This window comes from Halyomorpha halys, unplaced genomic scaffold, assembly GCF_000696795.3.
Source record: "Halyomorpha halys isolate HHAL.00 unplaced genomic scaffold, Hhal_1.1 Scaffold70.1, whole genome shotgun sequence".
NCBI lineage: Eukaryota > Metazoa > Arthropoda > Insecta > Hemiptera > Pentatomidae > Halyomorpha > Halyomorpha halys.
In genome coordinates, this window is record NW_027108636.1 from 803,303 (window position 1) to 819,112 (window position 15,810).

At 38.8% G+C, this 15,810-nt stretch overlaps 1 protein-coding gene across 1 annotated transcript; it reads left to right on the forward strand.

Annotated features, from left to right (window-relative positions):
• Positions 1–2,889: 2,889 nt before the first annotated feature.
• On the forward strand, positions 2,890–13,800 carry LOC106692753 (uncharacterized). Its single transcript, XM_014438877.2, has 3 exons — positions 2,890–3,231; positions 6,493–6,522; positions 12,987–13,800. The coding sequence occupies exons 1-3, from the start codon at positions 2,989–2,991 to the stop codon at positions 13,704–13,706; spliced, it is 993 nt and encodes a 330-aa protein (XP_014294363.1). The 5' UTR covers positions 2,890–2,988; the 3' UTR covers positions 13,707–13,800.
• Positions 13,801–15,810: the final 2,010 nt, after the last annotated feature.

The window sequence follows — 15,810 nt, forward strand, 5'->3', positions numbered from 1 at the left end:
ATACATTTTACGAGAATAAGACTAACACATAGATTAAAAGGAAAATATAATAAAAAACCGGTTACAGGAAACACTTGAATGGATAAATAAGTTTACACAAAAACAAAAAAAAATAGTATTAATAAAATAAAATAATTTAATGAATAAATACGTTAAAACACTCACATAGAGAGCTCAACATATTAAAATAAATAAATAAAACAAAGAATAATCTCCGAGCTAATTCCCATGCAAGTGATGGTGTATGATCCCCAGGGAGTCTAAAATAATATTTTCTGCTATGATCGCAATATCCCCAATGCTAACACCTAGGCCTTCTAAGAAGCTTCTTGTTCTATCTGGTATTGTTCCACGAGATCCAAACCAGAGGCCTCTAAATACTTATATATAACATAAGTATTAGCGAGAGAATTATGTCAAAAAAAAAAATAGAGAGCAATTAATAAGATATGACATGCTTGAACTTCTGTAACAGATTGGCTTCATTGGGTTCACTACATATATGTATACTTTCGATCAGCTGATCTACTCCTTCAGCTAACATCAAAGTAACAAATCCTTTTCCATTCTACCTCGTGCCTTCCCCCATAACTGTCTTCGAGCAACTTGGTTGTTCTCCTCATCGTCCACTGCCATGCCCTTATAGTACCGCAGTTGTCCTCGAAGTCCAAAGAGGATCTCAAATGGTGAAAACCTCGTAACTGTATGTACGGAATGATTGTATGTGGCAATCGTCTTAGGCATAGCCACGTTCGGTTTAAGTCCCTGGTCAACCTGATATAGTCGAAGATCACTCAACGTGCTATGAGGCCGCTCTATACCTCCTCGACTCTAATACAATTAACTATATATTTTTGTTATTCTACATCCCAAAACAAATCAAGGTATTTCATCACCTCACAATGCTGTAAAAACAGATGAATTGAATTTCTATATCATGCAACCATCAATTCATTTGTGGGAATGTATAAAACGATATTGATATGGCTTGGAAGAGCAGAAATTTAGCTTACCAACAGTCTTAGATACGCTAGATTTTAATTACATTGTAAGGAATTCTGACTTTATTTAAAGAACTCAGAACATTGGCAAAAAAAAAAATATACTTCAAAACACTAGAAACGACATATTGCTTATGTAATTGTTTACACCTTTCAACACTTTGAATACAATAAATAAACTATTGTTCTTATTCAATAACAAAAACCAATTGGTTGGAATAATATAATCACTATATTCAGTAAATCACAGTAAAGGCAGAAAGCCATAAAATAAAATTACAAAAAATATATAAAAAAACAATTTTCTGGGAACCCTTGGACAATGCCTAATATCGTAGGGCTGATTGACAAGAACCCTTGGACAATGTCTAACATCATAGGGCGGATTGGCAAGAACCCTTGGACAATGTCTAATATCGTTGGGCGGATTGGCAAGAACCCTTGGACAATGTCTAATATCGTTTGGCGGATTGGCAAGAACCCTTGGACAATGTCTAATATCGTTGGGCGCATTGGCAAGAACCCGTGGACAATGTCTAATATCGTCGGGCGCATTGGCAAGAACCCTTGGACAAGGTCTAATATCGTTGGGCGGATTGGCAAGAACCCTTGGACAATGTCTAACTTCGTAGATCTTAATGTTGATACAATATGTGATTATAAGATTAGAGTTACCTAAATTTAAATTTCGTACAAATTTTTTTTTTAATAATTTATTTATTGATATTTACAACTATATACACATATATACAACAAGTAAATTTTCTGTAGGTGGCATAGTAACATGATAAAAATATGTGGAGAATCTACCCAATGAAAGAACTCCAATAACATTTCTGGAGAAGAAGATCTCAAGGGCATCTTCTTTTCAGACGCCTAAGAGGATTATTAGGTAATGAAGGAGAAGCCAGGTTAGAAACAAGTGGATTTGGGTGGTTGAGAAGTTTATTATGGAAGGAACGGTATCTGGTTCTGGCCAAATCGGCAACATATGGAATATTGAGGTCCTGATGGATGACTTGATTTGTACAAAGTAAGGAGCATTAAGGATTTTACGAAGGATTTTGGACTGTAAGGATTGCATTCTGGAGGAATTTGAGTCTTGACCAGATCAATCCAAGGTTTTTAAGTGTATTTTACGATTCGACGACCTGAGATGCTGTTTTCTATAGGTTTGAGAAAATTTCCAAATTTCTGGTTTCTGCCAGTATGGTGGGAGTTTGATCTAGGTCTTTTGATGCCATGAGATGAGATCTCTAAGGTACATTTTTATAAACTTCACAGCTTCTGTAGACCACCCAGCTAGGTCATTTTTACGCAAAGTTCATCACATCAGTTGCCAGTTCATCACATGGTTCCAGGCGGCAATCAGGGGTGTGAGGGCCATCACATTTGACACTCCCGACCTGATGATGGCTATAGGTCTTTGTGTGCCCTAAGTTTTGACGCCTAGTGTACTGCACAATATTAGGTCCTTTGTTGGGGCTGATCAAATTTGGCGGTTGAATAAATTAACCTTGTAACCTATTTTAGGTTTAGTTAGGTTTTATTAAGTATTTTAGGCTGGCTTAAAATCAACGGAAAATAATGGTAAGGGATAGTTTTCAGTGGGATGGAGAACGACCGTATAATCCTCACAACGTGGCAAATTTCATCCCGGCCTGTTTTGAAAGGTGACTAGGTATGCCTTTATTAGCTTCAATTGAGCTTTTATGATTTGTATGAGATTTGCGTTAAAGGGGAAAAAAAAAAGAAAAAAAAGACGTTGATTCTATTTTTCATATTTTGCAATAAAGTCATTTGTTTAAGAGTTTTGATATATTCAAGCTCTTAGGGCGATTGTTGACAAATGGTGCACCATTAAAACATATGATCGTCTAAATAAAAACATGTGTAAATTACGTAACACTCTTCAATAAATAAAATTAGAAATCAAAGCGTATTGAACAAAATTAAATGTGACAATAGAGAAGTGTTTTCCTTGAAAATGTTTAGAGTTCAGAATCTTGCATCCATCCTCCGTCCCCCCTGTGGATCTTCCATACATTACAGGAATACAGGGACGAACTTATTAGAAGGAAAATCTAATGAATGGTTACGGAAGTATTTACGGGAATTGGATGAGGGCCATAAAGTAATTTCAAAACAATGGCAAGTTCCATGTGAACTGACAAGTGGTATTAAAGATGATATATATAATGAAGTTCACAAAGTCGTGGGTTGTGTAATTGTAAGTTAAATTCAATATCAGAATACAAATATTCCTTAACATTTTAGTTTTAGCCTATTGCACAAAAGTAAATGTTATAAATGAATTCTCCTAATAGAATGACAAGAAACTGCTCGTAGATTCCGATTAGTACAACACCTACTCGACAAACGCTCTGAACTACCTAAACTTTAATAAACCTTACATAGTATGATAATCAGATCGATTTAGACGCACGGAGTCGAGCTTTGGGGTCCATCAAACCATAGAATTCTTCCCGTATACAATACCTACCATCCAAGCTCCCATCTTTACCAATCCCCGACGTACCTAGGAGTCCTCTGAAAAGAAGATGGCTACGGGGACTTATAATTTAAATCTATGATTGGAGTACAACCATTGGACCGCGTCTTCCCAGAAGTATATTTATGAGGATTTATTTTACATGATAAGTATAAACAAAAAAAAAGGAAAGAAATTTTCCGTCTTCCATCCAGGGATTTTCATTCAAAGGTTTCTTTTGTTTGTTTTTTAATTTATTTTTTTTTATTTGGGATTAATGATATAAATTGCTTTCCCCGGAAAAATTATTTCTGACTCATAACTAAATATATATCCTTATATTTAGCCTTTATAGATCTTTAGTGTAGCAATATTATCAATTATTGGAAATAAACAATTTTCCAACTATTAAAATTTCCCGGGAAACTGTAATAGAAATGAGTAGCCAGATATTTTATTTTTGTTTATTTACAGGCGCAGTGAACCCTATTCATGAAGACTTCTCTTTAATGATCACATTTATTTGAAGGAACATTTTGAATGTAATGGCATTGTATAAGAAAATAATATTTTTAATCCTCTTTTCAAGGATCTGATGCGGGGTAGGGGGCCAATGAAAATGGTTTTTAGCATTTAAAGAATTCAGAAATAGTCTTGCATTATACTACAGAATTAAACAATCATTCCGTAGATACCTTGAAATCTACATGGAATATAGTCAAAAACAGAAATAAGAAAAGTTAGCTACTGAGACGAACACATGTCCAATTTTCATTAGTTGTGTTAATGCATTCTAAATGCATTCTCAAATTTAGCAATCGCAAAGTAATGTCAGATTTCCTTGTTATGATTAACAAATAGAAACATTACTTACATCTGTTTTGTATTTGTGTGTTCCACATAACTATGATAACGACAACTAACTCTCACAAGGTTTCTAGTATAACTCACAAGGGGAGTTTGGCCATGTGGGATCAGCAATTCAAATGAAACTTCTTTTGGTGATACTAAGTCGAAAAATGGTAGCCGTAAAACGACGGTTACTTACTAATGCACGAAATATTTTTAGTAAATTTTTTTGTTATTGCATACCGCCTTTACTCTTCATTTATTTAATGGTGATTTTACAACGATTTGTTTATTATTAAAATATATAAAACATATTAATTGAATTAAATGAATTGAAGTTTGAAAAAATTTACAAAAACTGTATATCGCTTGGAATAAAATATGCCAAAATATTTTTCATTAGGAAAAATTAAGTCAGATCCAGTTTTAGTATCTTTTTGAAAACTCTTAAATAGAAAATTAAATATAAACAAAAAATTAGAAATTTTAGTCTTTGATTATTGGAGTATATATTTTTCTACTGATGTCCTTCGTTCACGAAATATAATCAACTCCTTACAAATTTATTTAAATCCAAGCTGTTTTAAAATATTTTAGATTTATATGTTTTATTTATAAACTAAAATTCATATTTTATGATGTTACAGGGAAAATGAAAAAAATTTAAAAAAAAAAAAAAATCTTTAACGTTTTCTTTCATACATTCCACTCTAATTTGTTTTTGTTTGTACCAGAGTTGGGCAAAAATTATTCGATTGACAAGAGACGAATAATTTTTTATTCGAAGTTTTTATTCGATTGACGAGAGACGAATAAATTTTTATTTGAATAAAAATACGACTAAACAATCCGAATACTTTTTTATTCGAATATTTAAAATACTATTTCAATCGATTAAAAAATTAGTCGAATGAAAAATTATTCGAATAAAAAATTAGTCGAATACATAATATTCGAATAAAAATTTGATTTTTTTTAAATTCACATAATTTTTAACTACCTTCAATTTCTATTGTATGAAAGTCCTATTTCACATACTCAGACGAGTGCAAAACGAAAATGCTATCGATTTTAAGATCCCATATCGATTTATTTTAATTTTTTTTATTTATAACACATAGGGGCCAATTTTTAGGTATTCGGATATGCAGAATATGAAAATGCTATCGATTTTAACATAGCGTGTCAATTTATTTTAACTTTCATGATTTCTAACATGCTATGGTCCCTTTATACGTTTTGAGGAATGCGGAATATGAAAATGATATCGATTTTAAGATCTCGTATAGATTTATTTTTACTTTTCCGATTTCTAACATGTTAGGGTCCCTTTATACGTCTTGAGGAATGCAGAATATGAAAATGATATAGATTTTGTGATCGCTTATCGATTTATATGAACTTTTCTGATTTCTAACATGTTAGGGTCTCTTTATATGTTTCAATATATGCCAAAAATGAAAATTCTATTGATTTTATGATCGCGTATAGATTTAATTATTGCGTTTCGATCTATTTTAACTTTCTTGATCGCGAACATGTTAGGGTCACTTTATATGTTTTGAGATATGCAGAATATAAAAGTACTATCGATTTATTTTTACTTTTTTGATTTCTAAGACATTCAGGGTCTCTTCGTATTATTAGGTTTCACAATACGCTAATACCGAATCTTACTTGATTTTTCTAAAAAAATGTGTAATCTTTACTAGAAACTTCTGGTTATTGTAATTTTTTACACATTAAAAATATTTTAAATCAATTAATATTCAATTCTACTAATTCTACACCAAAAAGTCTTTAAAAGATTGGAATATCATAACCATTAAATACATGCAAAGCCAAGACGGTATGTGGTAGTATAAAAAATTTTTCTTGAGCCATTTGAATGAACCCTTGGACAAGTGTCTAATATATTTTGGTCTAATATCACCAAAAAGGTTTAATTTAAATCGAAGATCCTACCTGCGTAGTTCCCCCTTGTCAGTAAGAGTGTAATGGAGAAGTGTAAGTTTTGTTTTTTTGAATATCTTTTTTTTATTTTATGATTACACTTGCACATACATTACAAGTCCTGTTAATTGTATCATACATTTTCATGAGATTGGAGTTATATGAATTTAAATTTTTTACACTTTTTTTTTTTTTCAGAGAAGCGGTTCTCAGCCTAAACCTGACAAGGTAAAATATTTTTTGTTTTTTTATATAAGTTCATATTAAAAGGTTTTCAAAATACGAAAAAAAAGAACCTGACTTCCTTCATTTTGTGTTTTTGAAATCTTGAATATATTTTAAACCGATTAATTCACATTACTTTATTTTTATTTTTATTTTACATCCGAAAACAAATATATTCGTACATCATTACCTCACAATTCCATAATAACTGCAACTGTATTAAAATAATAATAAAGTGATTAAATAAACAAACCTAGTAAAGTGGGGCATATTATTTTATAAACTTTATATTCGTTATTCACATTCCACAAAAAATATTGACAACGAATTTTACTAGTAATAAAAAATAAATTACACCTTAGCAAACCAAATAATCCGGAAAGAAATGCTTTATTTAGACATGCTGCCCAAATACATTGGGTTGCTGTGATACACAGCATGCAAGTCTTGTTTCTGTCCTTTGTGTTTTCTTTCTTGGCTTAGGTAGCACGCGACAATTGGTGTCAGAAGCGGGATGTTCGGTAAAAAAAGGGAAAAAACTATATATATTTATTGTAGATAGGAAGTGAAATATTGAGTTACTTGGAAGAAGAAGAGGTTAGGGGCAGTTATCGCACGGTCAGGCAGCGAATATAGAAGATTTTTTTCAATAATTAGCGAAATGAAATCTGCCTAGGATGAATTGAAAAAAAGTCTGTCAGTCAAGTTCAATAACATCGAAACAAACTTAGGAAGCACATGGGAAAGAGGTGGAAAATGTGAAAAAACAGCTAGAGCTGGATCTTTAAAAGCAGGTAAGGACCACAGAAAGACGATATGAAGGTGAGGACGGAGTAATACAATATATCCAATACAACGCTCCAGTATTGGGAGAATCGATGGTAAAGTTAACTTCATGGAACAGGAGCTCAAGCCTGTAAAGAGCGGAGGACGGATTGCGGATGTGAGATTGACACTAGAAAGGGATGCTCGCAACGAGGAAGAAGAAGCTTCGGGGCCCTAGCTAGAATTAATCGCCCGGTCATTGTACCGCAATCAGCCACTGGTTTGGGGAACACAAACTCTGTCACTGACACAGTAGACTATAGCAGCACAAAATAATACCAAAGTCATTAACAGTACACATCTAAAGTTTACCTTTCCTAGGAACCCGCCTGGGAGGAAAAATAGGTCTGGCTACTTAAACGTTTAAACGGGATTATAACCCCATCCGGACACCCAGTGCCAGGCGAAGTGCACCCCTGTCCAGGTTAGCAACTGAAGGGGCATAGTACATTACTACCCAGCACAATACATTACGCACAAAGGTCTATACAGCCGTCCCTTACTCCTCTCTCTACTTCTGAACTAGCCCTCCTGGGAGAGTTGTTCCTGAAGGTACAGGGGAAAAACGAGGAATGGCACTCCCCGGCCGCTGAGATAGTACAGGTGCCCGCTCCTCTTAACCCAGAAGGAGGCTCTATCAGCTCAGTGTATAAGTTTGGATGTTGTAGTAGTTTCAGTTGGCGACTGGATGGGATCCTGCTGCACGTTCCGGAGTTGCTCCTCCGAGGCCACAGGTTGCTCCTCCAATCCAAGCAACAAGCTTTTTTAGTGAGTGAGTTGGCTTCTACGTCCAGCCGTGACAGGGTGGTGCGCCCACACCAGCTCTCCCCTAGCCTTCCATGTCAAAGGGAGGACTCTAGTGATGAGTCCACTCTAATTCAGTTGACTGGGTTGGGAGCCGAGATGATCGAACCCGACAGATTCTCGAGTACCAGAACGAGGACCTGGTATATACTGACATGTGGCAGTTTGTGGGTGTGGAAGGCGATCCAGACCACCTTAGAGCAATATTCAAGGTGCCGAGCAACTCGATCGTCTGGTTGAAAGCAAATGACTGGAGGTAGTTCGACTGACCGTATGGAGAGCGCCGGTCTATTAGACAAAGAGCAGTCACGCCCCTCAGGAGGAGGAAAGAAAGGGAAAGCGCCAATAGGTGCTAGCTTTTCCTATATTCCTCCTGATCTGCCACACCTATGATCAAGATAAGACAAATTAATATTAGCACAATAAGTCGGCTACGGCCGAATCAGCGAAGTCACAATCGGGGGTCAAATCGACCCTCGTGCTAATTCAAGAACCTTATTGTTATATGGAGGCTATTAGAGGATTAGGGGGTATAGGTGGAAGGATACTCCACCCAACCCCATATGAAGACAACGCAAGGACTTGTATCTGGGTCTCCAAGGACCATCAGGTGCTGCCTCTCCCTCAGTCTGATACAAAAGACATCACGACCATGGTACTAATCATCAAGGTTGGTATTAATAAGATTAAATTGTTAATTGGATCTGTCTATGGCCCCCATAGTTTAGATCCACCTTACCAATATTTAGAAAGACTTCTCCAACACGCTAAGGAGGTAGATTTACCACTCCTAATTGGCGGAGATATTAATGCTCACTACTTATTGTGGGGTAGCACAGATACCAACGAGCGAGGCGAAGCCTTGCTGGAAATTTTAGCCTCAACAGATTTAGAAATACTTAACGGAGAGGACAGAGCAAACTTTGTTACAAGAGCTAGGGGCGAGGTTCTAGATATTACTCTGGCCTCAAGCCAGATTAAAAGCATTTGTAAAGACTGGAGGGTCACATCAGACATAACACTATCTGACCATAGTGAGACCATAGGTTGATCTCATTTAAGATTATAGCTGAGAAACCTCTACTCACAATGAAGAGAAACCCGAGAAATACAGACGGAAGGTGTCTCACCCAATACGGTGGAAAGACCGAAAAGTACCTCAAACGGCGAAAAACCCGTGACGGCGTGAATCGAATGGTTGTAATCCGCAACTGCCCTGATCATTGCCTCATCAGGTTCCAACCCTTTGTCCGTATTGTAAACTCGGAGGTGATCGCTGAGGGTACTGTGTAATCTCTCGATCCCACCCCTACCTTAAGGTAGTCCCTAGGGTAGTCCCGGAGTGTTATAATGCCACCTAACCTCTTGAAGTTTCATTTCCTCTCGGATAAGGGAATTATCAAACTCTCGCCCCTATCAGACGAAATAGAGTAGGGAACGCCATACAATTGGAACCAGGTGCGTCGTGCATCTAATACCGTTTCCGCCGACCGATCCTTTACCTGTTCCGACATTGCCACCTTATCGAAAGTATCGACGACAGTCACACACTTATACCCTTTCCACGTAAAAGCGTCAGTCTGGAGGTCAGCCAGAGGCATGTCTGCTGTTGGTGTTTCCTCCTGTGTTGCTCTGGGGGGATGTCAGTCATATTTTCTACTCAAGCACACGTTACAACCCCATATGGTGTCCTGTATTATTCGACGCATCCCCCACCAAAAATATCTACGTCTGAGAGCTTGGAATGTTTCATTTAGACCCTGATGGTTCGTTTGGCCTGGTGGTAAGCAAGGGTAATTTCTTTCTGGTGATCTTCCTCTCTAATAGTTTCCACCATCAGCGTACACCGAATGAACATACGATCGACACCTATCTTCTCTGACCGCCACATTCTCTTAATCTTATCCCAGATGACGGCGTTACCCACGTAAATGTGGTATATCCTCCCTGGTTTGGACGCGTCTTTAAGGGCTCTACAAATTGGTTCCTCCTTGGCTCCCGGTACCGACCAAATTGTTGATCTGGCAGGGTTTGTCTTTACTAATTTCCTCCGATCTCCGCGGGTCTGTTCCCTTCCAAGCTTCCGTCTTCCGATGGTGGGGTTCCCTCACCCTGCCCCGATACATCCTGGGTCTCTTCCTCCCCTGGTGTCCATTGTCTCAAGAACTGCCGAACATCGCCCGAAGTTCCCCCATGCTCTTCTTCTATGACATTTACCATAATCGCGCACGAAAGCCAGTCGGCCACGACATTCTCATTCCCTGGCTTGTACACTACTTCAATATTGTACTACCCAAGGAGTTCCTTCCAACGCGTAACTCTTGCTGATGACTCCTTGAGTTTCCCCACCCATTTAAGCGGGTGGTGGTCTGTATGAACCCGGAACCTTCTCCCGAAAATGTAGGGTCTGAAATTGTCTACTACCCAAACGATGCCAAGCAATTCCCTTTGAGCGCGCTATACCTCGACTCTGCACTCGTCAACCGCCTGCTGCCGCACGCGACTGGACGATCCCCCCTCCCCTTCTGAGATAGGACAGCTCCAAGCACGTACTCCCTTGCGTCAGTTGTAATCGTGTAGGTCTTCTGGAAGTATGGGACGCGAGTACCGGTTCTTTCTGGAGTCTTTCCATACAACGCCGAATGTTACCTTCAATGGTCGGTGTGATAACGATCAACCCCTTCTCAACAAATTATTGAGCGGGACCAACCTATCCACTATTTCCGGGACAAAACGTCGATAGTAATTTAGGGCCCCCAAAAGCCTGTGAATGCCTTTTGCATCTCTGAATACTACCATCCTACGCAAAGACTCAACCTTATGTGCATTGGGCTTAACCCCTTCCTGTGATATCGTGACATTCTCCAACAAATCACACCCGACAATCAACTGCGTCACGCTATTCACCACGTGTACTACAAGGGTATCCTCTCTCGTTCCCCATTTATTCAGCCTAAATTTACTACCTTCCCTTCTACGCTACAGGGTACATCCAGGATGACTAATCTACAGTGACATACCTGAACCTGGAATGTCCCTCCATCCTCTTGCAACTTCTCCAGTACTTCACAACTGGCAATTGTGTGAGAACAGCCAGTGTCGATGAGAAACTTTACTACACCCAATCCGATGATAGGCAGACCGCCGTGTTTGCTCCTTATGCTATAAGGATACTCACTCGTGTGCGGTTGCCCCTCTGCCGGCACCCTTCTCAGATCTCTGATGTGGTTCTCTGTCCTCCACTCGTTCGCATTCCGCTGCTCCTTCTGGGTTTATAGCCTCCTCCGCTCCATAGTTCTTCAGTTACGCCCTCCGTTTCCGACACCTCCGAGACCTTCCTAGACTCGCATGACGATCCTTTTATTCTCCGCTTATTGCTTCTCCTTTGCACCCGCAGAGCGTTTATTTCCATGAGCTTATCTCTATGCTCATCACCTCTTCTATATATATAGGGGCACTGTTTAGCGATGTGTCCCTCATTCCCGCACTCAAAGCATCAGGTGCGGGGACACTGGGCCACCGAATGCCCAACTTTGCCACACCCATGGCATTTACGGCCCTCCCTCCGCCCGTTTCCCCTTGCTTTCTCAGGAGCTATTTTTCTCTCTGGCTTTCTCGGCTTCTATCTCGTAAACTCCTGTCATTTTCTTCTTCTCCCGAGTTCTGATGATTTCTGGGACGGCTATATAGGACCCTCATCCAGATCATCAGTTTCCATGTGGGATTCTTTTTCCCGGGCACTAGTATTGATCAATTCCTGGGCATACTGCACGAAAGATCGACCCTGGGGTGCTCTTTCCCTTTTTCCAGTTTCCCTAGCTAACTGGACTTTGAGTATAGAAGCCAGGTTCATCATGCGGCCTTGCACCTGGTCCATTGCCATAATTTCGCTGAACGTGTCTGTGAACTGGTTATAGCGTGAAAGCAGTTCGGCAGAGTACTGTCCACTGGACTTATATATATATATAGATTCAGTACTATGTAAGGAAGTACTGTTACAGGATCAACGATTGTCACGCTAGACGAGCCAGGGTTCAAGAGCCCACAGCGTTAACCCACCACTACTATGTAACAGAAAACAATTTTCTGCTCAGCCGGATTCGAACACGGGTCCTTGAAGTTAGCAACATCGTGCCTAACCACGGCACTTGAAACTGTTTTTTCTTCCATATAGAGACATATGAGCATGAAGAGAAATGATTTATTTGGTAATGCTGTCCATCAATCTATTAGTGGACATATATACATTATTATATATTAAAAATTATACAAAAACGATATTGATATAGCTTGGAAGCAGAAATTTAGCTGTTTTAGTTACGTGGAATTTGAATAACATTTTTAGGAGTTTATTGGCAGAGAAAAATATACTCCAAAAATCTAGCACAATAATTTCCCATTTTTTTATTTATAAGAACATTTTTATTTAAGGGTTTTAAAAAGAAGCTAAAACCGAATCTTACTTGATTTATCTTTAAAGAAAAGATTTTTTTTTCGCAACTTCACTAGAAGCGACTTATGTTTGAGACCCTTAAACTCTTTTATACTTTAATTGAATACATTCAATAAACTATTCTTCATATTCTATAAGAAAAACAAAGTCAAATCGATTGGAAAAAATAACCAATAAACTCAAGATAGCTTAAAATTTCAAAAAATATATTTTTTATTATATAAACAAACATTTTTGTAGCTCCGAAACCACATTGGACAACCCTTGGATAAGTGTCTAATTCATTTCGGTCTAATATAAATGATCTTAATATTGATAAAATATTTAATTATAACATTTGAGTTACCAAAATTTAAATTTTGTACATCTGATTTTTTGTTTACAGCGTGTACCAACCCACATCCCACTGGTTACACCAGGGAATTATCCAGATTATCCAGCCTTTCGGCCTTATCCGGTCTATTCGGGTGTACCACCCTATTCAGGCTCGGGTTTAGCAACCTTTCCACCATCTCCAGGCTATCCACCTCATCCGGCCTATCCGTGTTTACCAACGTATGCAGGCCCGAAGCATGCATCACGCAGTAAGGATGAACCACCCGATAAGCGTACACTACCCAATCCAAGGTTACGGGTTAGACCGATCTTTCCACCAAACAGGGCATCCGATAACGTTACACCAGGCCCTAGATCAACCTATCCACCCTATCCAGCCTATCCGCCTAATCCGGCCGATCCAAGGCATCGGCCTGAATCACCCAGTCCAACAATACCAACCTCTCTGTCTATAGTACCCGGTCAGCCTTTACCACCCTATCCACCTCCACCACCTCTACCAATTTGTGAGCCTGGAAAAGGCTGTCAGCCGCGACCAGAGGATTGTTCCATGGTTGGGATTCCTGACAGTACATTGAGAGCGTGGAAAATATTTAATGGAAGATCTACAGAGTGGGTACATTACTATTTATCGGAATTGGAACAAATCAAGCAGAAATTTGCAACGCACTGGTATATCCCACCTCATACAGCCCCTATTTTAAAACTAATAGATACTGAAATAATGAATTGTAGACAACAATTACTAAAGTTGGCGTCAACAAGTTAAGATGGAGAAATGCCTAGTGAGGAAGTGAAAGAAAAAGAGGAAAGCACGAAAGAATCATTTTTTCAGATAAGCCATAATAAAGATTTTTAACGAACTGGTTGTTTTTTACTAGTTTCTATTCCTACCTTATTTAGTTAATATAATCGCACGTTTACACTTAATTATATAGAAAGTTTCAGTAGTAGATGTGTTAACTGATAAGATGAGTTAAGGATCTCAAACAAGAAAAAAACTCTATATGAATATATCTCCATCATGGGCGTAGGCAGGATTTCACCAGGGGGGAGCAGACCTCAGCCCATTACACACATAGTTGTACAAGAGCCCATGAGAAGAAAAAAGGCAGTTATCTCACCCCAATTTTTGATAAAATAAAATGATTTATAGTTGTTCGGACAAATTTTCATTTGTCAAATTTATATTCATATGTGAATATCATAAAAACTACTATCCATACGAAGATAAGTGTCATAAAATACTTTATTGTAAGTTAAATTTCCTTCATTTTGAGTGTTGGCAGACATATGTGCGTCTCATGGATCTAGAGATATATTTTTTTTCAAAAATCCAACATTTTATACGAACAACTAGAAATTGACATTTTGTGATTTTATTTCGTTAAATATCAAACTACTACTCCTACAAAGAGAAACATTATTAACTACATAATAATAATTTTACCTAGGATTTATTTGAGTGCAGACAGACATCTGTACGTCCAATACAGTCCAATTTTTTTTTTCTCTTGCCATTTCTGGCATACGGGGTGCGGGAGCAGTGGGGTAGTGCGCTGGGGTTTGCGCATGCCACTGTTCCCAAAGATCACCAATTCATTTTTTTCCCTTTTTTTTTCTTTATTCTTTTATTAATTTTTTTTTTTACTGTGGTGCAGCCCAGTACTAGGTTCAGAACTTTACTGATGGAGCTGCACCTTGTCCACTGCATTTGCAGGTTCTCCTGGTGCGCATCCGTCTGAGTGCTTCCTGCAGTTACTAGGCTTGTCCAGCCCTCCTGGTCTCTGTCTGGGCCAGCTTCCTCCTCTTCTGGTGGCTCGCCGATGTTGGGCAGTCAAGTCCTTCCCATCGTGAAATGAGTTGGGCCCACCACCTCCTTCCACCCTTAAATGAACTCCCTGAAGAAGGGATAATTCTCTTCTTCAATCAAACAGGGAAAGTTCGACTCGGCGAAGGCGAAAATCCCGGTCTTATTGGACAGCCTGGCTTGGTGTCCTTCCATGGCGGAACAATGTACTATTACGTGTTCTGCTGTTTCAGGAAATCTGCACGTGAGACACCGGGGGTTGATGTTCGTTCCAAAGCTCTGCAGCTTTCCCCGAAATCCCCCGTGTCCAGTTATGATCTGTGAGACCCAATAGCCTGGGAGGACCCATTGAGTGACAGTGTCACCCTGTCCTTTAGATACACCAGGTGAGAAGTGGCATCGAACCTTCTTCTTATCCTCACACGAAGATATGTCACCTCCTCACCCGGTCTAACCCTCTCTCCTTGGATATATGAGAATGGCCTGAGTCTTGGGTGCTGCCATAATCAACTTCCTCTTCACGCATCACTCGCCTACGATACTGACACACCTCTCCGCTTCTGTCTTTAGTCTGGATTTGCTGTTCTTGGCCACGATGACTGCCAGGTCGTCAACGTAGGCATCCCCTATAGCCTCTGCTACCATTGGAACCACAATCTCGGAGACCTTTTTACCAATGATCTTGTGTAGATCATCGGTATACATGGCTTCTTTTACCATTTCAGTCACTATTTCCGCGATAATTTCCCATTGGGCTTCCAGTCCTACTATTATATTGGCTAATTCTCTCAGCTTGCCGTTTAGGTATTTCTGGATCTCTTGAGATACTTTTCTCCAGCTTTTGAGACGTCCTTGAATTACTTCCGCCCTATGGACGGGTCTTTCAATTTCTGGGTTGGGTTTAAGAGGGGACTCCTCCTCCTCCTCCCTCTCTTTCTTTTTCTCTTTTTCCTTTGGGGCTCATTTTCCCTTCTCGACTGTCAGGTCCTGTATCTTTGTCGGCTTCACTGCTACTCCCTGAAAACAGCTTGAATTTTCCTGCCTCCATTTTTCTTTTATTAGT

Coding starts and splice junctions, on each gene's coding strand:
- LOC106692753 (XM_014438877.2), top strand. CDS start 2,989: ATGTTTAGAGTTCAGAATCTTGCATCCATCCTCCGTCCCCCCTGTGGA. Junction 3,232..6,492: donor AAGTCGTGGGTTGTGTAATT/GTAAGTTAAATT, acceptor TTTTTTTTTCAG/AGAAGCGGTTCTCAGCCTAA. Junction 6,523..12,986: donor CTCAGCCTAAACCTGACAAG/GTAAAATATTTT, acceptor TTTTGTTTACAG/CGTGTACCAACCCACATCCC.